Below are 23179 nucleotides of genomic sequence, written 5' to 3' on the forward strand. Positions count from 1 at the left end.
CAAGTTCTCTCTTTCTCTCTCTCTCTCTCTCTCTCTCTCTCTCTCTCTCTCTCTCTCTCTCTCTCCCCCCCCATCCCCCATCTTTCTCAGGCCTCTTCAGGTCACACCTATGGTAGGGATGAAGGGAAATAATAAAGATTATCTCTGCAATAAAGATTAAGTATGCGCAAGCCATGCAAGTGTATTCGTGTGCAAAAGCGGAAAGTCACAAGGGTGTGTTTACCCACCTGCTTAACATTATTCACCAAGGTACACAGCCCCTTTCCTACAGTGAAGGGGGAGGACTGAGATATGAGCCAAACTTGAGGGCTTGTCAATGATATTTAGGAGAATGAGTGGTTGGGGACAGTATCTCAGGAATTGGAATGAGCCCAAAGGACAGACGTCACTTGGTAAGAACAGTCCATCCAGGCCTCATCTTCTTCCTGAGATGACTGATGGGTGTCTGTGTGGGAGGAAGGTGGCGCTGCCCTCTGCAGTCTGGTCTTCACGCTGTAGTGGATTCTGGTGCAGTTTTTCTCTGCTCCTGGGGTAAGAGGACAAAGACTTCTAATTTTCCTGTGATTAAATTGTGCATGTTAAAAAAATGCCATTTTTTCCCAGAACCCCCCAAATATCACTGGAGATGTTTTTATTCCGGGTAGAGTCTATACTCTGTGGACACCATAGGGTGTCCATAGATATCAAATAGGTAGGTGTTGGTGCAAATAGCTTAGTGTATAAACATAATGTTTTTTGAATAAATTTCCTTTATTTATTTTTTGGTGGTGGTGGTACTGGGGATGGAACCCAGGGGAATTGTACCTCTAAGCTACACCCCCAGGTACACTCCCAGGACATGGCCTGTTGATTTCATAGGCTTCAGATTCCTAAATAACTAAAGCAGGCAGCACTTTCTGGTATGTTACACCCAATAATGCCATTTCTAATACGCACACAGGCAAGCCTCTGAATTTACCCTGTTCTTGGAATAATAGCAGGAGGTGGGAGAGAACAGAACCCAATCACATCTTCCATGTGGGGGGAGAATGGGCAGAAGACTTTGCTCGGAAGAGTAGCAAACAGGAAGCAGAAGGCTGGCCAAGCGTTAAACTTGAAAAGACACTGAAACTGGAAGTCTGCTCTATAAAATCAGATAGACCCCATTGGGGAATAAATCATACTTAGTATCTGTTGGAGGAAAAAAGTCCAGGATGTGCAGTAATTATAATTCAGGAATTTAAAAGTAACTATCAGGAAAGTTTTCAAAAATTGTGTGGATAAACTCTCCTGGATTAAAACAAGATGCAAACTTAAACTGTGCCGAAGGCAGTCCTGGACAGTCCGGCCAGCAGGACCTCAGCTTGCAGAGGCCAGGTTTCTTTTGGGTCCAGCGGATGGAGGCAGCCAGGTCCCGGAGTGTCTCTTCCTGTGCCCCTGTTACTCACACCCTCACCGGGCATCAGCGGCTCCTCTTGCCGGGATCTTGGGCTCACCTGTGAGGCTGCAGCTGGCTTCAGGGGACACAGGCTGCTTGTCTTATCTACTCTTTTCTTTGACCTTTCTGAGGATGGTGGGGGTGACCATAGTTTCTTTTCCATTGCTAGATGTTTTGGTAGTGAGCTAGACCCTGATATTTAAGCCAGAGCTCCCAGGGCAAACTTTGGCAAGCCTGGCTCATGCTCATCAGCCCTTTCTCTCTTCCTGCCGTGATCCTGCTTCCCCTGCCGCCCCTAAAACCTGAAAGAGGATAGTTAAGATTCTAAAAGGGGGAAGCGCAGGGGCAGGGCCAATGACTCCACGACTCTTGCTGGGCTGAGACCAGGAAGCAGGTGCCTGTTCTCCATGAGAGTGCTAGGCTGGCCTCTACAGTCCTCTGGAACATTTCTGCTGCCTCTATCCAGAAATTAGCAGTTCTTTCAATGCATTCACAGGCATTTGGCACACTTGTCCCAGCAGTGTGATGTAAGCGCACAGAGAAATTCACTTTATGGCACGACTTTCTAGCTGCGAGTGGCCTGAGCACCACTTGGTTCCTGTTGGGTAGGTTCAATCTATTTTGTGTCTTGCTTTGTACTTAGGGTCCTGCCACAGCCAGAGCATGGCGGCCTCAGGAGCCCAAGCCAAGGATCTTGAAAATCATCACAAGTAAGACTGCCCCGTGCCGGGTTGGGCTGGGTTGGGCTGGTTTTATTGCACATTCACCAAAATACTCATTGTTCTAAGAACCTGACTTGTGTGAACACATCTGATTCTCATGACAGAGACTGGAAGCCAAGGGATTAAGGGCTTGGCAGGCCCTTAATTCAGATGGTCAGAGACCCTCAGCGTTGGGTGTCAGGCCTCTGCTGTGAGCCCTCAGGGCATATGGTCTCAGAAGACCCATAGTTCTCTGTTCAAATTCGCGTCTCATAGTTTTCTATACATGATCACTTTTCTTAAACAAAAAGCCCTGCTCATTTCCTGGCTCTTCCTATTTCTGAATCTTAAATGTCTTTCCCATTTCTTTGCACACACACACACGCACACACACACACACGCACACAACTTTGGCATGTGCCAGAATGACCTGGAACATCTTCCCAAATACTTTATTTATTTTGTGGTACTGGGGATGGAACCCAGAGGCTTTCTACCTCCGGACTACACTCCTAGACCTATTTTATATTGTATTTGGAAACAGAGTCTCACTAAGTTGCTGAGAGCCTCATTAAATAGCTGAGGTTGGCTTCGAACCTGCACAATCCTCCTGTCTCAGCCTCCCAAGCGTGAGGATTACAAGCGTGCACCACCATGCCCAGCTCTGGACCCTCTTTTAAGCCTCTAAGTGTGGCCATTGTTAGATTAACAAGAATTTATCTTTGCCTGATTCCTTCATGGACTTTTTTTTTTTTTTGGTGCTAGAAGTCACACCCAGGACCTATTCCAGACCTCTTATATGGACTTTATTATTATTATTAATCCTTTATTTATTTATTTTTAAAAATCCTTTAGCCAGGCGTGGTGGCGCACTTTTGTAATACCAGCATTTGGGAGGTTGAGACAGGAGGATCTTGGTTCGCGAATAGCCTCAGCTACTTAGTGAAGCCCTCTACAGCTTAGTGAGATCCTGTTTCAAAATAAAGAATTAAAAACAATAGGGCAGGGGACATAGCTCAGAGGTCGAATGCCCCTGGGTTCCATCCCCAGACCCACAATAAATAAATAAATAAATATCCTTTAAAAAGTATGTTGGAAGATGTTCCAGGTCTCAGCCTCCCAAGTACTGGGGTTATAGGCATGTGCCATGCCTGGCTCAAAGTTGGTATCTATCTATCTATCTATCTATCTATCTATCTATCTATCTATCATCTATCTATCTATCATCTATCTATCTATCCTCTATCGTGTGTGTGTGTTTCTGGGAGGCATCGCTGTGTGTGTGTGTGTGTGTGTGTGTGTGTGTGTGTGTGTGTGTTTTACTGGGAGGCATTGCTGTGTGTGTGTGTGTGTGTGTGTGTGCAGTGTGTGTGTAGTGTATGTGTGTGTGTGTAGTGTGTGTATGTGTATTTCTGGGAGGCATCGCTGTGTGTGTGTGTGTGTGTGTGTGTGTGTTTCTGGGAGGCATCGCTGTGTGTGTGTGTGTGTGTTACTGGGAGGCATTGCTATGTGTGTGTGTGTGTGTAGTGTGTGTGTGTAGTGTGTGTGTGTATTTCTGGGAGGCATCGCTGTGTGTGTGTGTGTGTGTGTGTGTGTTCTGGGAGGCATCGCTGTGTGTGTGTGTGTGTGTTTCTGGGAGGAATCGCTGTGTGTGTGTGTGTGTGTGTTACTGGGAGGCATCACTGTGTGTGTGTGTGTGTGTGTGTGTGTGTGTGTGTGTGTGTGTGTTTCTGGGAGGCATCGCTGGCCTTCAGAGTTACATCCTGTTTTCCTCTCCTCGCTCTTCCTGGAATCGAGGCTGAGAGCGAGGTTTCTATTGGGAAACGTGCGGTGGGGTTGCCACACTCGCATCCTGCTGTCTCACCATGAAGCATGCCTGCTGGCCCCCTGCTTGTGCTCTGCACTCACAATATCCCGAGGGAGAACGGGCCCCACTGTGGCAGGAAACATAACCATCACCGAAAAAGATTCAGCCACTGGCGTGCGTGCCTAGCTGGCCAGCATTTCAGATGCGGCTGGAGAGAAGAAAGGCTTTCTGGGGAAGTTGGGGGATGGTCCCAGCCACACCCACTCCTGGACTTGGTCCCTTGAAAATCGCCCCCTTCCCCCAGGTAAAGTGGATCCAAATGGGAAGAGCTAGGAAGTGAATCAGGGAGGTGGGCGCAGGGCAGCTGGGCGGCTCCGAGCCTTGGGCAGCTCGCTGGCCCTTCCTGAGCAAGGGGTGCAGCACTGTGGTCAAGGGGTGCGGCACTGTGGTCAGCAGGGGCCGGAGTGATCGTGGCTGAGTGCTTTCATGCCAGCCTGTGGCTCTCTGGCATCTCCTGACACTTGCTTCTGAAGCAGTTAACCGGTCCTCACCCCGTTATAAAAGATCTCCAGGTGTTTCTTTATCAATCTTTCATATGGCTCTTTTCTATTATCAGCCCTTCAAAAGCGTCCATGTGCTGAGTTAAGCTGGCTGCCACTGGGGGAATGGACAGGAGCGCAAACTGGAGAGGGTGGGAGGCAGAAGCAGTTGGATGGAGGTGGAGGGAGAGGCGAGAGCCTTCAGGGTCACCACCAGTGCCCACTACTGGGAGAACAGGGATTAAGGGACAGCACAGAGAAATCAGAGAAGGGCGCTTTCAGCCCTGTTTTGCATGCCTGCCTCATGCTGTGGGGAGTTCAGAAGTAAGGGAGGACATGGTCATGGCCTCCAGGAAGTTCTTTTATTGGAGATAGTTATAGTTCACGTGTTAAATATATAAATCATCCTTGTTGTAAAATGTAGGAAAGTTAGAATGAGCATCCTCTGGAAGGGAGGGGAATGAGCTCTCGGTGGGAGGATGCCTGTGCTTAATGGGACAGGTGCTTCTTGACTTATGATAAGGTTATATTCTTGTAACCCCATTTCGTGCCAAAATACTGCACTTGAGATGCACTTAACACACCCGACTTTCAAACATCACAGCATATGGCAGAGTGTGGCTTCCCCAGAGCTGTGAAGGGTGCCCTTGAGCTATTCAGATCCAAAATCAAAATTCAAACTAGTCTTCTCCTCCTTCTCCTCTTCCTCCTCCTCCTCCTCCTTATTTCTTCTCCTTCTTCTCCACCTCCTCCTTCTTTCTCCTCCTCCTCCTCCTTCTTCTCTTTCTTCTCCCCCTCCTCCTTCTTTCTCCTCCTCCTCCTCCTCCTCCTCCTCCTCCTCCTTCTCCTCCTCCTCCTCCTCCTCCTCCTCCTCCTCCTCCTCCTCCTCTTCCTTCTCTAGGGATTGAACCCACAAACATTCTACCTCTGAGTTACACTCCCAGCCCCGTTTTATTTTTTATTAAACTTCTTATTGGTGCACTGTAGTTATACATTTTAGTGGGGTATAAGATGGTGGAGGCACACATGCACACATCATTCATTCAGCCCTTCTCCATTTCCCATCCCATCTCCTCCTCCTCCCTCCTTCTTATGTTTGGCTTGGTGTTTGACTTTGATATGTTTGTGAATGTAGGTCATGAACATTAGGGAATTTCACTCTTCCCCCGTCCCATCACCCTCAGATAGGGCTCCTTATTTGCTCCATTATGGTTTCTCCTTCTTGGTTTAGAGTTTCTATGACTCCTTTTTTCCTACCTTCCACATATTGGGAAGATCCAGGGTCTCACTAAGTTCGGAAGGCCTCACTAAGTAGCTGAGACCAAAAACCTGTGATCCTCCTGTCTCAGCTTTCTAAGTTACTAGGATTACAAGCATATGCCACCATGGCCAGCTCAAAGTACAGTCTTACTGAATGCCTACCACCTTCGCATCATCATGAAGTCATACCATCGTTAAGTAAGATAAGATGGGTTAGATGGAGGAAGAAACATATCAGTGTCTTCTGGCAGAAAATAAGATACAGAAGTAAAAAAAAAAAGAAGAAGCCCTGATTGCTCCAAGCTCAGAGACTCATGTCTGCCTCAGTTTCCTGCCAGGGAGCACACCTTTCTGGGAATCAGAAGGCATACGTTGTGAGGGAGTTATATTGAAGACTGGCTCTGACGGTCTTTGGATCTGTAGATGGATTATCTGGCCTATGATTTTTGTACATAAAGTCCATCACAAGACCAGGGCAGACATGAATCATGCAAGGCCATCTTTACCATTTGGCCGTTTAGGAACAAAAACTAGCCAGCCTCTGTTCTCCACCCCCAGGGTGCTATTCCATAGAATTGGAACGTGAGCCACGCATCCATGTTCTAGTAGCTGCTCAGAAAAGAATCACAGTGGATGGTTGTCTTATCTCACCAGTTCTCATAGACACCAAATGGGAGAAGTGGTAGGTGGTGCGGCAAGACAAGAAAAAGAAATTAAAGATGCACAGATAGGGAGGTTCTCTTCTTTCCTTAGTGGAACAGAGGGGTGTGTGTGTGTGTGTGTGTGTGTGTGTGTGTGTGTGTGTGTGTATCTCCTATGGTGAACACAGTGCTTATAAAATAAAGCCACATTTATGTATTGATAAACTAGATTAGAATAACAGCTGGCTGTCCTCTTTGTATGAGGCGATCTAACATTTTGATCTTTATGCTTTCGTGGACTCTTCTGATTTTTCCTGATTGCTTTCGGACAGGGGCACTGGGAGCAAAGAGATGGGAGGTGGGGAGCTTGGCAGTGAGTGTTCCCAATCCCCAGGGATACCACCCGCTTCACACAGGATGCTTCCGTGACAGTGTGGACCAGGGGACACGGACCTACCAACCTTCTCTTTTCTTCTTTTCTGACAGTGACCGCCTCGTCCAACTTTCAAATCCAAATGTAGCAACAATGAAGGAAGATGTTCTGTACCATTTCAGTCTCAGCACTAGCACACACGATTTCCCAGCTATGTTTGGCGACGTAAAGGTAAAAATTCCAGGGAATTGTCTAAAAAAATTCATTCTAGGAATCAGTCTTGGGGTCACAAATGATGAAGAGGTGATTGGTAACTGGTGTATTGTGTTCCCTGCTGATCAAAATATTTTTAATTTTTTAATTGGGGCATTATATTCATATATCATAATGGGGTAAAATCTTGTGTAGACATACACACACACGTCACCCATTTGGCCCCTACCCAATCCCCACCCCATTCCCTCCCCCTCCCTCCTTCCCATGCTTGGCTTACTGGTTGACCTTGATATGTTTAAGTACATCCTGTGCTTTAGAGAGTTTCCCTCTCCCCTTCCCATCCCCTCGGGTGTCATATTTGCTCCTCTATACGATTTCCTTTGATCTATCAAGGAAGAAAGAAAAGTATCCTAAGTGCTGCCATACTGGCCCCTAATTCATCTCTTACAAGTTAATATAAATGAAACAAAATACAAAATTAACTTTCTGAGAGGGAGAAGGAGAGAGAGAAGAGGAAGAGAGAAGAGGGAGAGGAAGAAGGAGAGAGAGAAGAGGGAGAGGGAGGAGAGAGAGAACAAGAGGGAGGAGAGAGAAGATGTAGAGGAAGGAAGAGGGAAGAGGGAGAAGAAGAAAGAGAGAAGAGGGAGAGGAAGAGAGAGGAGAGAGAGGGGAGAGAGAGAGAGAGAGAGAGAGAGAGAGAGAGAGAGAGAGCGAGCGCGCGGCAGGCACAGGTAGCCCATTTTACAGATTGGCAGTGGAAGCCTGGTTGCATCGGGAGGTAGAGGGATAGTGAGGGGCTCACACCATCTTTGTACAAACCCGGGTTCTCTCCCATACCCCATGCTGCCTTCCACAAGTGGAGAAGGGGAGCATGCATTGCTTTGTAAAGACCAAGAGTCTGGCCCCTGCCCGTGTGGAGTAGTTTGGGTTGGGCTGCCCCTGCTGAGTCCCAAATCAGGGCTTCTAAAAATCACCAGGGGCTCCTGAAAGCAGACTGCTGGTTCCCCAGGCACAGGAGGTCTGGGCAGGGTCAGGGAACTCACGCTTCTCGCAAGTTCTGAGATGACACTACTGTTGCTGGCCAGGGATCCTGACTTTGAGGAACTCTGCTATAACCAGTGAGCTGAAGGGTTTCCGTTCTCTGGTTTCAGTTTGTGTGTGTTGGTGGGAGCCCCTCTCGGATGAGCACCTTCATCGGGTATGTGGCCACAGAGCTGGGCCTTGGCCGTCCTGGAGATGAATACCCCAACATCTGTGCGGGCACGGACCGCTACGCCATGTACAAAGTTGGACCGGTGCTGTCCGTCAGTGTGAGTGCCTGCCTCCCATCTGGTCACTTGGATTCGGGACTTGGATTTGGTCTCTAGGCTCTGCAAAGCCCTGCCCTCTGCCTCTGGGCACACAGAGAGAGCCAGCCCCTAACACCTGCTCACTGTAAACGGCTGGGAGCAAAGTGAGCCCTCAGCAGGTGGGGTGCAGCAATGAATGGGACTGGACTCCTGAGGCTCAGTTTCCCAGAGAAACTAAGTACACAAATGCAGATATACACAGCTGTCTTCAATGGGTATGGGTGGCAGGTTTGGAGAGTGGGAGCCCAGGGTATGGTGCACACTGGAGGGCGCCCTCCCAGGACCAGGGTTAGTAAAAAGAACAATAGATCACCGAGCAGGAGGCCTGTAGATGGTGAGTGGGTTGCTTCTTAACACATTTTGCCTTCACAGGGAGAGCGAGCACAGAAATCTTTAGGGTTCTACCTATGCAATCTCATTTTTGTTTTGTTTTGATTCCTTTGTCGGCAGTGATATAAAAGAAGAGCTATTTAGTGAGCAAATATTCCTCCTTTTTATTGAGACATGCATGCACCCCTGTAATTAGGTATTCAGCTGAGTCCTCTGACAGTATCAACACATCAAGAAAGCCAGGTGTCATCTAGTTACAGAGAGTTTGTGGGAGCATTTGCTATATGTAAAACACTAAAAGCCGTCCCTCTCCTGCCGGGCTCTGCCACAGAAGCAGTGGCTGGGAGTGCAAAGGTCACCCTGGGGAGGGGTGTCCTGGAGCATGTGACTCTGGGAGGGTCTGCAGAAAATCCGAGAGAAGGAAATGACACAGAACAGATTCAGCCAAGTTGTCTGGGGCTGGACACTGAGATAACTGACCAGCCAGTTATCTAATTTGGTCAAAAAAGAGATTCTGAGTGAAAAAGTGAAGAGGAAAAACTTTAACTGGTGTGTGTGGGGCAGGCACTGGTAGGACTTCAAATGGCAGCAGGAGCTGTTTGTTACCCGGCCATAGCAGCTGCTACTCTCCTGCTGGCCTTCTGGTTCCTTCTCAGCAGCTACGGATTTAACACATTGTGTGGATTATACGTGGTCAGGTATGCAGCAGCTCTGCATAAACTCTAAGTGTCTAAAGTATTTATAGAGTTCCAACTTATATTTTGAGGTTTTCTATTAGCACCTTGATTTGGTTATTCGATTGAAGTCCACCACATAAAATGTCATCCAGAATAAAGTACTCTCCCCTAGATCACAGGAACGTGCCCAGGACTCCCAGTGGATGCCTGAATCCCAGGATAGGGATTCCCAGGATAGGCCAAACCCTATACTATGTTTCCTATACATACACACCTACAATTAAGTTTAGCAAATTAGGCACTGCAAAAGATGAACAACCATTCCTAGTAATAAAGTAGAATAATTATAACCACATACTATAATAGAGGCTGTGTGAACATGGTCTTTTTTTTCTCCCAATACTGCATTCCCTCCTTGTTGACCTTGGGGGACTAAAACTGTGGGAGGAAGCTCTCTTTGTGCTGATGGGCGCTGCTGTCCTCACGGGGTGATGCTGATGGGCGCTGCTGTCCTCACGGGGGTGATGCTGATGGGCGCTGCTGTCCTCACGGGGTGATGCTGATGGGCGCTGCTGTCCTCACGGGAGTGATGCTGATGGGCGCTGCTGTCCTCACGGGGGTGATGCTGATGGGCGCTGCTGTCCTCACGGGGGTGATGCTGATGGGCGCTGCTGTCCTCACGGAGGAGCGGCCGGGGCCTCATCCTTGGCGTCTGTGGTTCCAGCACGGGATGGGCATTCCCTCCATCGCGATCATGCTGCACGAGCTCATCAAGCTGCTGTACCACGCCCGCTGCTCCAACGTCATCATCATCCGCATCGGCACTTCGGGTGGGATAGGTAAGACCAGGGGAGGACCAGGCTGCAGAGCCCCCGTAGCAGCTCCAGCAGGCATGGGATTGGGGACAGAGGGTTCCTATCTTGGCTCTGTTAAGGAACACTTACTAACAAGAGGCAGGAAAACAAGCTTGTTTTACTCCTTTTTCTTCTGTCTAGCCCATTCTCCTAGCAGAATCTCCAGAGACTATCTATAGCAAGGAGGTCCTGCTGGGGCTATGCACTCTGTGGCTTCTTATCTGCCTCCTTCCTTCTATTCTCTCTTGTTCTTCCTTCTCTGTCTCTCTTCTTTACTTTTCTCCCCAATCCTCTGTATTTCTGCAAGGAACTGAGGCACCTTATGAGAAAATCAACAGCAACAACAGCATCAAAGGGAGAGGAGAGAAGGGAAGCGAGAGGAGGAGGAAACCCTTACGTGAGCTCCAAGGTTCTCAGTTCTCAACATGTTTTCTAAGAAAAAACAGGGACAAAGAAAGAACAGGATTTAGTGAGGAAGTCTGAAGCCCAGTTAGGGGTGCTCCGGGGTGGACTGTACTGCTGTCTACTTTCGTATCTACTTGAAAGCTTCCGAATAAATCTACAGAATAGGAATCAATTAAACATATTATGGTCATTGCTATGGTAGAGTCCAGACAATGGCGAGAAATAGGAGGCCCGGAAGGAGCCAAAACATTTGGCGAAGGATGTGGAGGTTTCAGAATGTGTTTTTCTTGTCCGTTGCCGTATTTTCCCTGATGATTTGTTATTAACTCCTTTTATAAGCATCGTGTGTTTTTCAGAGCCAGTGCATCCGAGTCGCTGCCCTGTCCGCTCTGCGTGGCTGTGACTTCCGCTTCTGTCTTCAGGTCTGGAGCCCGGCTCTGTGGTCATCACCCGGCAGGCAGTGGACGCCTGCTTTAAGCCGGAGTTTGAGCAGATCATCCTGGGGAACCGAGTGGTTCGGAACACGGACCTGGACGAGCAGCTGGTGCAGGAGCTGATGCAGTGTTCCGCAGACCTGAGCGAATTCACCACGGTGGTGGGGAACACCATGTGCACCTTGGACTTCTACGAGGGTGAGAGGTTGGCGAGGGGAATCCTCTGGTTCAGGGAGCTCTTGCGCTAGGTCGTGGTACCCATGCACAGGATGCTGCCCCAACTGCAACATGTCCATGGTGGTTCAAGTGGGCACACCTGTCGAGGACAGGCAGGGCCTGGTGACCCCCATGCCCATGTCCTGGTGGGTGCGCAATGCCAGCACGCAGCAGGATTTGGCAACATGCGTGTGGTCCTGATGTCTCCCTGTGCTGCAGGGCAGGGCCGTCTGGATGGGGCCCTCTGTTCATACACAGAGAAGGACAAGCAGGCCTATCTGCGAGCTGCGCACGCTGCAGGCATCCGAAACATCGAGATGGAGTCTTCAGTCTTTGCTGCCATGTGCAGCGCATGTGGCCTCCGAGGTAGGCGCGCACACAGTGGCCTGGGGTCTGTCTCCCTGCATCTCTGCTCTGCTGACCCGTTCTGGATCCCCACCATGCTCCTCCAACAAGGCCTTCCCAGCACTGATTTCTGGCTTCTGCTTACCTTGTTCCCAAGTCAGTTTCTGATCGAGGCAGGCTCCCTGCACCTCAGTATACAGTGACCTTTGTCAAAGAACAAAATGCAGGATCCTCAGTGTCCCCGTAGTGACTCCCCATATCACTAAAAGAGTAAGAAAAGTGCTGCAGGAACCACCCTAGCTCAGATCTGTGTTGCTGCCTCGTGAGATGGCTCTACCCTGCCCAGCGCTCTGCTCGTGCAGCCTTTGACCCCGAGTGTGTCCTGCCTTCACCTCCCAAAGTTCCTTGCAGCCTGGTCGCCTGGGCCAGCAGGTGCCCTTCAAAGCATGTTTAGGGCAGCCTGGAGCTGGTTCTGGGATTGGTTTTGTAATTTCTTTTGGAAGCGAAGGCAAGAGGAGAATGAGGGAGACTGGGCAGAGGGTATGCAAGGGGGAGCCTTTGGAGCGCCTGACCTCTCTCTGGGTTTCTCTGCTTCTCCATAGCTGCTCCGAGGTAGCTGGTACTGGGAAGGGGCCCGGCTTCCCTGGACCTTCCTCCCATCTCCTGGGCTAGGCCAGAGGGTCGGTGCTTGGCTTTGACCTGCTTTGCTTTTTGCAGCGGCTGTGGTGTGCGTCACGCTCCTCGACCGCCTGAAAGGGGACCAGATCAGCAGCCCCCACGAGGTGCTGGCCGAGTACCAGCAGAGGCCGCAGCGGCTGGTGGGCTACTTCATCAAGAAGAGCCTGGGGAAGGCCTGAGGCACCACACTGCCCCTCCCAGCACAAGCCCTGCCATTACTGGCCAATAAAACCCTTGCCCATATCCTTGTTTATTTAACTTGGAGCACCCTTTACATAAGGATTTCGGGAACTGTGTTGCATTTTGGAGGGAAGGAATCATGGATTAACTGCACAGGAGATTTTCTTTTATAAAGGTTCATTAGAAACCAGGAGTGGTGGTACATATCTGTTATCTCAGAACTTGGAAGAATGAGACAGAATCACAAGTCTAGGCCAGCTTCAGGAACTTACCGAGACCCTATTTCCAAATAAAAAATAAGCCAAGTGTGGTGGCTTACACTTGTAATCCTAGTATTTGGGAGGCTTAAATAGGAGGATTGCAAGTTTGAGGACAGCCTCAGCAAGTAGTGAGACCTCATGAACCTAGCCAGATCCTGTTTCAAACAAAAATAAAAATATAGGACTGGAGGTGTGGCTCGAAATGCCTCTGGGTCCACTCCCCAGCACCAAAAATAAATCTCAGTAAATAAATGTCTATTCGAGCATGTTCACTGGATTTATTCTGGTTGGAGTTTCTTCAATAATGTTCTCCGGAATAGTCGAATGATTTGTAGAGAAATTTTTTAGTTTTATACGTTTCCTGGTGGTCAGATTTTATGTCACCAAAGAATCTTAAAATTGTGTCAGAAAATGCAGTTCCTGATGTGTTTTAAAAATGCTCTTTAGATGTGCCTTGATATCTGAGCAGGACTACTCTCAGAACTCTCTGCTGATGCCAAACCTAGGGCTGCTCAAGTGCTGACATCCTTTTTAGAAAACAGTGTAGTGTTTGCAGATAACCTACACACACCCTTTCATATACTTTAAACCACCTTGATGTTACTTACAATTAGTACAGTGTAAACAGTTGTGTTGCTTAGGGAGTAACCCCAAGGAAAAAAAATCTGTTCATTACAAAAATGTGTTTTTTTAAAAAAAATGTTGGTTGAATGCTTGGCTGCAGAAGCATAAATATGAAGGGCCGACTATACATCACCGGGAAAGAAACACTCCTGGAAACTTAAGGAGCAGGTAGCCCGAGTTTCAGAGACGAATGTGCACCTGCATATGTACAATTTACACATTTGCATTTGAGTTATATTTGAGTAAAGTCTTATACTCTTCTACATCAGCATAATAGCACTGTAATAATTCTCCTCCCCAATCTCCACACTGTGATGCTTAGTGGATTTTGGTCCAAGTACCTTGGGGCAGATGATCCCCTGGGTCCAGGACGGGATGCCTGGGGCTGTGGGCCTTCCGATGGCGTCTCAGACCCCCAGGTGTCTCCTCTGTCCCAGGCGAGAGGCATCAAAGGTCTATCCCAGGACCGCTGGTTTTGGGGAATCCTTGGCTGGCTCTGAGATCGGCCAGTGTTCCTGTTGATTTTTCAGCTCTTACCTCCAGGTGGCCCCTGGGTCTTAATTCCACTTCCCAGGCTTGACCTGGGTCTGTTTCCTGGTGGGCACCGAGGATCCTGTGCTCAGAAGCTCTGCTTGATGACTTACCATGTGACTTTGAGGGATACAGGGAACTGTGTGGGAGTCTGTGTGTGTGTGTGTGTCTGCGTGTGTGGTCTATACATCCTTCATAACCCTCCTCCTCCCTCTCTGTGATTCTGAGGTTCATCCCAACTTGAGGGTCATTCAGCATAGCTTAAGCCCCGCTTTTCTATGTGCTTAAAGTAAGAGTCCTTCCCCTAAACAAAAAGCTCTCTCTTTCCCATGTTTCCTACCCTAGAGACTACTCTGTGCACCTGCTAAGGGTGGAGAATGAATGTCCTTCCCTGTCTCCGTCAGCATCCCTTGTCTAAGGGGCAGGGCAGGTGGAATCTATGAGAGGGCTGGCATGTGAAGGGCAATGCCCTCAGCCGCCCCCAGCGCCAGCTGCAGGAGCTGATCTCACATCCCTTGTCCCCAGGCTGTCCTCAAATGCTCCTCTCCATCTGCAAATTCCAGATTCACGTGGACATCATCATGCCCCTTGGGGCGCATGGCTGTGTGGTCAGGCAAACAGGCTAATGTCTGTGTGAGTGTCCTCCTGCAGTCCCGAAGCATGCTGAACTGGCCTCTGTGTGGAGCCTGCACACTCGTATCCGTGCTGATGGCCAATGTCCCCCAGACAGCCTCTTGTTCTTTGTGTGTTTTTCCAGCCAGCCCTGGGCTGGGCTGAGGATGTAGAACAGGTGAGATCATCAACAGGTGAGCTCATAGGGAACTGGAAGGCACGTCCTTCCCTCCTCTCAACCCAGGCAGGTGTATCCAGGGGTCCTTCTGCCTACCCTCTGTCAACAGACAGAGAAAGAAAACAGAAACATCTGTCAGCAAGATTTAAGACCAAAGAAGAGGTGGTTGCTAGCAAGAGATGGGCTGAGTCATCATCACAAACCTGTTCACTGAGCATCCTCCTCTGGGGTGGGGCAGAAGTAGTGGCCTCTGTAAGGAATTTGCTTCAGGTGGGAGGAGGCCTCCCAAGTCTTACTGGTGGTCCCACACCATCCTCTGCTGGCCACCACTGGGAGTGCCAGCCATCTGCCTGGATTGCCATAGAAACCAAAGGAGCAGCATCCTGGACCTAACAGGTGTCCTGTGGCTCAGAGAAGACCTTGCCAGGACTTGACGGTGCTGCCACACAGAACAGATGCTGATCAATGCATTCTATTTGGATGGATAAACATCGTGACTCTGCTTCTACCGTGAAAAACTATAGGTTTAGTTGGTTACTGACATGTCTCTAAAACTGACATTATAGATGTCCTCAAACGTGCCATCAAAGAATAGGCCCCCTCCCTCATCCTGAGTTGGATGAGGCCTGGCCACCACCCTGGCATTGGCCTGGTTACCTTGGAGTCTATTCCCACAATCTGGGCTCAGGTCCCCTCCCGCATCCATTCTTCCATTCCTGTCAGGAAAATACATCCTCCTGCAGGAGAAAAATAACACCAACAGTTCACTTTTGGTGATTTGAAAAAGTCAGAGAGAATGAGGAGGATAACTGAGTTTGTCCCAATGAGCTAATTACCCCAGATTACAAAGACTGTGGTCAGCTAATTACCCCAGATTACAAAGACTGTGGTCAGCTAATTACCCCAGATTACAAAGACTGTGGTCAGCTAATTATTCCAGATTACAAAGACTGTGGTCAGCTAATTACCCCAGATTACAAAGACTGTGGTCAGCACTCTTGCTCCATGTTCTCTGCCTGCACCATCCTTAAATGATGTATGGGATGGCTTCCAATAATGAGAAAAAAATCCGCACCAATTGCCAACCAGTTGCTCAAATGTTTACCATGCGAAGCCTGTGGCTTGTTCAATTGAATGGAGAGTGATTGTGGGTGGCCCATTGCCTTTTTCTGCTCCATGCTGGTGGATCCCTACTTCTTCCTCTCCAGTCTGGAACACCAGCAACAATACTGCCTCAACCAGAAATGAAGAGAACTATAGCTTATTTTTATAAATGCCAATGGAGACAACAAGACATTGTAAAAGATTAAACATGCGTCGCCCGTAACTTTATCATTAATCCTAACACTAACTCATGCGTGTGTACACCCATGTCTACATCCAAGTTTTAAAGCTGATGATCCCATAATTCCATTCCTGTCCCCTTGGCCTCCTGGCCTTATGGCAGAGAGAAAGCTCATGTGTCTCAGAAGATGGGGACAAGAAAGTTCATAGCAGCAATGTCCTCAATAGCAAAGGCCAGATGCTTCCAGATAGCCAAATGCTGGAGAACAGAGTTGGACGGTTTGGTGTACTTTGACAGTGCACTATAGTGAAGGCAGACAGCTTTGCTATCAGCGGAAAGTGATCCCACAGATATACTATGAAGTAGAAAAAGCAGATTGTAGAATAGTGTGTCCGCCATGATTCTACTTATAGAAAGTTCTGAAGCAGGCACAACTAAAGTAATATCTTGTATAGGAATGCATATATTATATAGTAAGATAAGGTGAAATAACTCCATCAGGGATTGGGAAGACTCAAATTTAGAAAAAGAGTCCGGTGAGGTGTGTGTGTGTGTGTGTGTGTGTGTGTGTGTGTGTGTGTAGGGGGTAGGATGCATCTGGAAGAAGCAGTCATAGTGTTGGCCAATTTCTATAGTGTAAACACTCACCACATTTTGATTCCAAGCTACTATTATGTCACTAAAAATGGATTTGAGCCGGGCGTGGTGGCACACACTTCTAATCCCTGCGCTTGGGAGGTGGAGACAGGAGGATCGCTCAGGTTTGAAGACAGCTGCGCTGGCTTAAGAGACCCTGTTTCCAGGCTGGGCATGGTGGCGCATGCTTGTAATCCCTGCGCTTGGGAGGTGGAGGCAGGAGGATCGTGCTGGTTCGAAGCCAGCTGCACTGGCTTAAGAGACCCTGTTTCCAATAATTAAAAAAGTATAAAATAGGTCTGGGAGTGTAGCTCAGAGGTAGAAGGGCTTCCAGGAACCCCAGTACTACCACCACCAAAAAAATGGACTTGAAAAGAGGTGTACAGTAACATATTGAGACTGTACAGAATTAATGGATTTAAATAACTTCAAGAACATCGAAGTACCAAAATATAATAAAAGTATTGTGAAGGAAGGAGTTTTAAGTGCCATTTTTGTTTCTCTTATGTAATTAATTTTGTAGTACTCTCAAAAGCCAGTGGTGGGCTCCTCTGTCAAGCATGGTTGGGGACTGAGAAGACGGAATGAAGGAGGGGGGACAGTGGTGGGTGGGAGGGACAAGAGGTGGGTCGGGAAAGCAGGAGGGTAAAGAAGGGAGTGGAGTTCTCTGATCATCTCCTGCGACTCCTTGATGTGGTCGGCATAAACAGGCACCCTGGACAAAAGCACTGGGAAATAAAATTATTGAAAAGCAAAAGGATCATTATAATTAGTTTTCTAAAAATCAAACAAACAAACAAACAAAACACAAGTACAAGAGCAACAGCATGGGTAAGTAGCGTTGTTTTCAATGGTGAGGGTTAGGTAAAGGGGGAGGAGCTGGGGTGATGGGTCCAGGAGTAGGGTAAAGTAGAGGCTATGATTAAGTTGAGTAAGAATTTAGGTATAATAAGGTAGTGTCTGGTTGAGATGAGAGATCATAATACAGTGGGATTTTTGTGATTAGTATTGAGTATTTAGTTATGGAGCTATGAAATAGCTTGAATATAAAGCAAAGAAATTCAGAAAGGGAAAAAAAGTTTTGAGAGAAGAGAGTAGATAGGATAAAGGGAGGAAGCTTGTAAAAGGAATGGGGGGAGCAAATAGACATGCGTAAAATAACAAAACAAGCAACAAAACTAACAATAAGAGTAAATCAAAGACAACATAAAACAAAAAGCTAGCGATAGTGAGAAAGAAAAAAAAAAACAGTACTGTGAATTTACACATACTGGGCCTGTATAATGTCTGTTCACTGTAGTAGATTCTCTTTCATTTGCTCCGTAACCTATTGTCATTTTCTGGACCACTTTATGAGCGTTTGCGCCCCTCACTTACCTCTCACTGCTCTGTGCGCAGGTGTCAGGGCAGCAGGTATCATTCTAAGTGAGTTCCGTGTAAGCACAGCGTTCTGCGTTTTCCGGCCCTGGGCTCTGCACCTTCCGGGCTGGGCTCTGCAGCTTCCGGCCCTTGGGCCTGAGCCTTCAGGCCTTTGGCTCTGTGCCTTTAGGCTCTAGGCCTGCACCTTCCTATCCGCACTGGTGGAGGGTGTCCAGTGTAATCTTGGAGCAAGCCCTGTGACTCTGAGCCTGTGCTTTGCCCTGGGCACTTTGGGCCTTTCCTGTGTCTGTAAGTTATACTACAACCACTTCAAGGGTGGGCCGCCAGACCTTAGCCCACCGGGGTTCCTGCAGCTGCTCTGGGTGGTAGTCTGCTGAGAAACGTAGTTACTTTACTGTCCTGCAGCCTGGGGCTCTGGAGGGCACAGTGCTCTGCTGTGGGTGCCGGGATCTGGTGAACGCATGGGCTTTTGGATTTTTTCTCTGTCCCAGAAGTGTGGTGCTGGTTACTTAATATGTTGGAGTTCTGCCACCGTTTATATCACCTCCAGTCCATGGTTTCCTTGCTGGAATTTCTTGGGGCTGCAGAGCTGGCAGTCACGGTTTGGGCCAGCAGCCCGAGATGGCGCTGGCTGCTATACCTGTTCAGTTGCACTCGGGCTCTTGGCTACCACACTCACCATGGTTCCCTTTCTTGAATTTTTGTCCATGTGAATCTTTGCTGCTTTGTTTTTCTTGTCAAGGAGATGCCTTGATAGTTGATACTTGTTACAGCTACTGAGATGGGCTGCATCTCACAGGTGCCATTTTCTTCCTCTCTACTTACTGTATCTTGAAGTAGAAAGGTCACGGTCCAGATATAAGGTAAAATAATTTGAAGGAATGTTCACTGATATTTAAAAAAAAATCTCCTGTCGATTTCTAGAGAAATGTGTCAGATGCCCAAATGCATGTGATTCTTAGGTGAAAAACTGAGCGGGAAGATTCCTTAATCCTGTCCCTTCTCTCCTGTTTGTTACAAAATTGGGATCTAGCATTCCACTTCCATCTGAATCTCTGGGAGGAGAAATTGTTCCAGAGAATCTGTGACATAATTGCATGAGTATGGTAGAGTAGAGGTGCCAGTGGGACACTGGGGCCAAGAGACACAGAGAATAGGATCATGATGGTGATAAAAGGTCTCAGGAGATAGAATAGGAGAGGAAGTACAGGCATTCAGCAGAGTCTCCCAGTGAGGTGTGAGGCCACTGCCACCTGCTCAGGACAGCCCGCCACTGTGGGTATTGAGGGAAGAGAGAAGACTGAGGTATGAATTTGGGGGCTGTTAGTGTAGAAACGGTACTTAAAGCCTTGAGTACCTGACTGAGACGTGGGTGTAAGCAGAGAGGAGAAGCAGGTAAAGACCGAGTCCTGGGGTACACTGAAGTTTAGAGAATGGAAAGATGAGGTGGTCCAGAACATGGTAACTGAGAAGAAAAGCCAGGGAGTATGAGTTGGAGCAAGAGTGAGAGGTGAGGCCAGAATGAGGTACTGTGTCAAGCATCACAGCCAGGAGGAAGAGTTGTACTTGGGCTGGCCATTGGACTTGGAGACACGGAGTCACAGGCGAAAAGTAAATGTATGAATGAGGAAAAATTCTGATTGTGGTGAGTGTAAGACAGGTGGAATGGAAAGCTACGGACAGAGAGACTATAGACAACAATTTTGGAGAGTTTTGATAGCCTTAAACGAAGAATGGTGCTAGAGTTGGAGAAGTCGATCTTCACTGTGAGGCAGTTTTCTTTGCACATGTGTGTGTGCTTGTGGAGATGATACATTAAAGATTGGTCATATTATGATACTGGAGAGGGCATGAGACGCAGCCAGTGCACAAAAGAGGGCCAACTTTACACAAGAGAAGTGTGGGCCCATCTATCCCCTGTGTCAGGATGGAAAGTAATATATCTGTATAGAAACAGACCAGTGGGTCCATTTCCTGGAAGAACTGGGTGAAAGTTTTATTTTGATTGCCTTCTATTTTCTCAAGAAAATGCTAAGTCTCAATTTTTACATCTCTGAAATGGAAATTTAAAATGCCTATCTGTTTCATGATTTGATGAGAATCCTAGGACAGGCATTTATAAATGTTTGGGAATTCACAAGACGTTGCGGGAATGATTGTTGAGATGGGCCAGGGCAAGGTTGTTTACTCTCCAGAGATGGCAACGATTCTTTCCTGGGGTTCTCAGGATTCTGGAATTTTTGTTTGGCAGTCATCAGCACCTCTCTTTCCAGACCTTGACAATATTTCTTTCAGGGAAAATTCTCTTTCTTGACCCTGATCCTTGCGTCCCACTGCTAACTTGAGTTGTATTTTTATAAAATAAAAATTTGCATTTTTATTCCTCCACCCTATGCTTATAAATGTGATGTAGAGCTGAGATTTTCCAAACAGGATTGTCCAAATGCTCCTATGAGTCCTTAAGCCTACCTTAACGGCTGCCTATGAGCTTTAAGGTCTAGATTATAGGTACACAACATTTATCTCAAAATTGTTAATAGATTTTTGAAGATTTCTTAATTTTTCTAGCTCGATGGACAATAGATAGCATTGGAGAAAAAAATTTGTTCCTATCAATTTATTATCTTTTGAACAAATACTCTTTGGACACAATTTGGAATTATGTTTTTCTATCAATGCAGAAGAGAAACTAATTTGAAACCATGAGAAATTATTGAAACTAGCAATATAGACTTTCAGTATCAGAGGGGAAATAGTTATTTGAATTGCCTGTGAGGTTATTAGTTTTCAAGATTTATAAGTTACAATTAAATGAGAAACATTTGGGTCATGGAAGTTCTTTAAACTATGAAACTTATAATTGCTTATTGCCCCTAATTTTAATAAAGCTTTTAAACACAGATAATGAGGCAATTTTACCCGAAGATCCTTAATAATTTTCATTACAACTTTTAAACTCCATTACCATAACCTTTCAAAGGAATCGGCCAAGTGTGCATGTGTGATAATCTACATTCGAATTCACTATATGTTCATCTGATGGGTTGGCTGGCTCTTTGGGAACTGTTCGACTCTGACCAGAAGCAATTTGTGTTGAAACGTACTCCATTCAAGCAGAACTAGACTTAAGTTTCTGGGAAGGAGATGGAGTTCGTTTCTAGCCCTCTGAAGGTTTTGGTTCTTCCGTCCTTCCTTTCTATATCCAGCCTTTCTTTCTCCCTCCACTTCCCTATGTGTACTTGGCTTCCTATTTTATTATTTCATTCACCTCTATAAGGAATCAAACTTTAATACAAAGAATCAAGAAGACTGGCTTTGGGATAAAGGGATGGTGACTGAGGGAGGAGTTGCAGAGGGAAACTACTGCCAATCACAAATTCACTATTAATTTTATAATCCGATATGCGATATATATATATAAGAAAGCATCAGTTGATTGGATTTTTGATTTGCCATGACTGATAAGGAGCCACCCAGGCTCTCCTGTACAGGTAACCCATGACATTAATGGATATAGAGTGAATAGTTCTCCTTTGAAGGAATTCATCTTTAGAGATGATCTCCAGGAAATTTTATTTTCAGGATTCTTTTATACAGTGACTTTTCTGCCCACTTTGTGATTGTCTCAACGTCTTCCAGGTCAAAATATTTCTCTGATCCAGATAAGGTACAAATATTAGACTTAGATTCCTTAACTAGCCTCATCTGCAGGTACTCAAATGGAAATCTAGGCTGTCAGGTCCCCTTGGTAAAACCTTTGTGTTAGAATGCTCAAGCCGCCATCACAAATGCCACAGATGGAAGGTTCTTCCTCAACAGCATGTTAATTGGTTTTCCATTTGAGATCTGATGTGAACAAACTTGAAAGAGAAAAGGTTTATTTTAGATTACAGTTGAAGAGGTTTAAGTCTGTTGTTTCTGGGCCTAGGTTGAGGCAGAATATCATGGCAGAAAGTGTGCGGTGGTAGCCAAGTGGTAAAGTGAAGAAGAAAAGAAGGGCCAGGTATAAGATATATCCTTCAAGATCATGCCTCTAATGATCTACTTCCTCCAAGTAGTTCCTACCTCACTTCCCAAGTTTCTGCCATCTCTTAAAGTACCCTATAGTCCATTAAATTATGAACCTATCAATGGCTGAATTTTTTTTTTTTTTTTTGGTGGTACTGGGGTTCCTGGAAGCCCTTCTACCTCCGGGCTACACTCCCAGACCTATTTTTACATTTTTATTTGGAAACAGGGTCTCCTAAGCCAGCGCGCGGCTGGCTTTGAACCCGTGTGATCCTCCTGTCTCTGCCTCCCAAGTGCAGGGATTACAAGCATGCGCCACCACGCCCAGCTTAATGGCTGAATTTATGAATGAATTTAGAGACTTCACGATCCAAACACTTTCCAAAGCTCCTACCTCTACCTCTGAACTCTGCCGCCTTGGGGACAAAACCTTCAACACTTGAAGCTTTGGAGGACTCTTCAGAGCCGAACTGTAACAAACCAATATCTTTCCAGGAGTTTCCATGAAGTTGTTTTTGGCTGAGATTAATAGTTAATGAGCTCGACCAAGAACCAAGATGGACCTCCCTGATGAGACCGGGACTCACCCATCAGTCAAAAACTTGAGTAGAACAAAATAGCTGGCCATCCCCTGTGTAAAAGAAAGTTCTTCTTGTCTGATGGGATTCCCATCAGGACATCAATTTTCCTTCTCTCTTTAGATTTGAACAGAAATGTTGACTCTTCCTGGGTTTAGAGCCTGCTGGCCCTCAGACAGAAGCTACACCATTCATTGGCTCTCCTCTGTTTTTAGCTAATGGATTCACCTGCAGACCATGGGACTTGCCCACCTCCACACTTGTGTGAGCCAATTCCTCAGAATTGGCCAATAATGGCCTCTTGGTTCTTTTTCTCTTAGGGCTCAAACTTAGCATTGTCCCATGAAAGCAACGAATGAAATAGTATGTATGTCCTTAGCATGACACTGATATGGTGGCATAAAAACTGGCTGCTGGCCGGGTGTGGTGGTGCACGCTTGTAATCCCAGTACTCGGGAGGCAGAGACAAGAGGATCATAGGTTTGAGGTCAGCCTCAGCTACTTAGTGAGGCCCTCTGCAACTTAGTGAGACCCTGTGTATTCAAAATAAAGAATAAAAAATTGGGTTGAGGGTATAGCTTGGAAGTAGAATGCCCCTGGGTTCAACCTCCAGTTTTGCAAAACAAAACAAAACAAAAAAACTGGCTGTATGAAAGTAAAAAGCA

The 23179-nt window shown here is 47.0% G+C and overlaps 1 protein-coding gene across 1 annotated transcript; it reads left to right on the forward strand.

Annotated features, from left to right (window-relative positions):
* Positions 1 to 2080: 2080 nt before the first annotated feature.
* On the forward strand, positions 2081 to 12421 carry UPP1 (uridine phosphorylase 1; the record flags this gene model as incomplete). The annotated part of the gene is made up of 7 exons (XM_080700941.1): positions 2081 to 2127; positions 6852 to 6969; positions 8106 to 8264; positions 10035 to 10149; positions 10992 to 11201; positions 11439 to 11585; positions 12282 to 12421. 7 exons carry the CDS (start codon positions 2081 to 2083, stop codon positions 12419 to 12421), a joined length of 936 nt encoding a protein of 311 aa, XP_080557067.1.
* Positions 12422 to 23179: the final 10758 nt, after the last annotated feature.

The sequence above is a fragment of the Muscardinus avellanarius genome (genome assembly GCF_963383645.1).
Source record: "Muscardinus avellanarius genome assembly, chromosome: 9".
Taxonomy (NCBI): Eukaryota; Metazoa; Chordata; class Mammalia; order Rodentia; family Gliridae; genus Muscardinus; species Muscardinus avellanarius.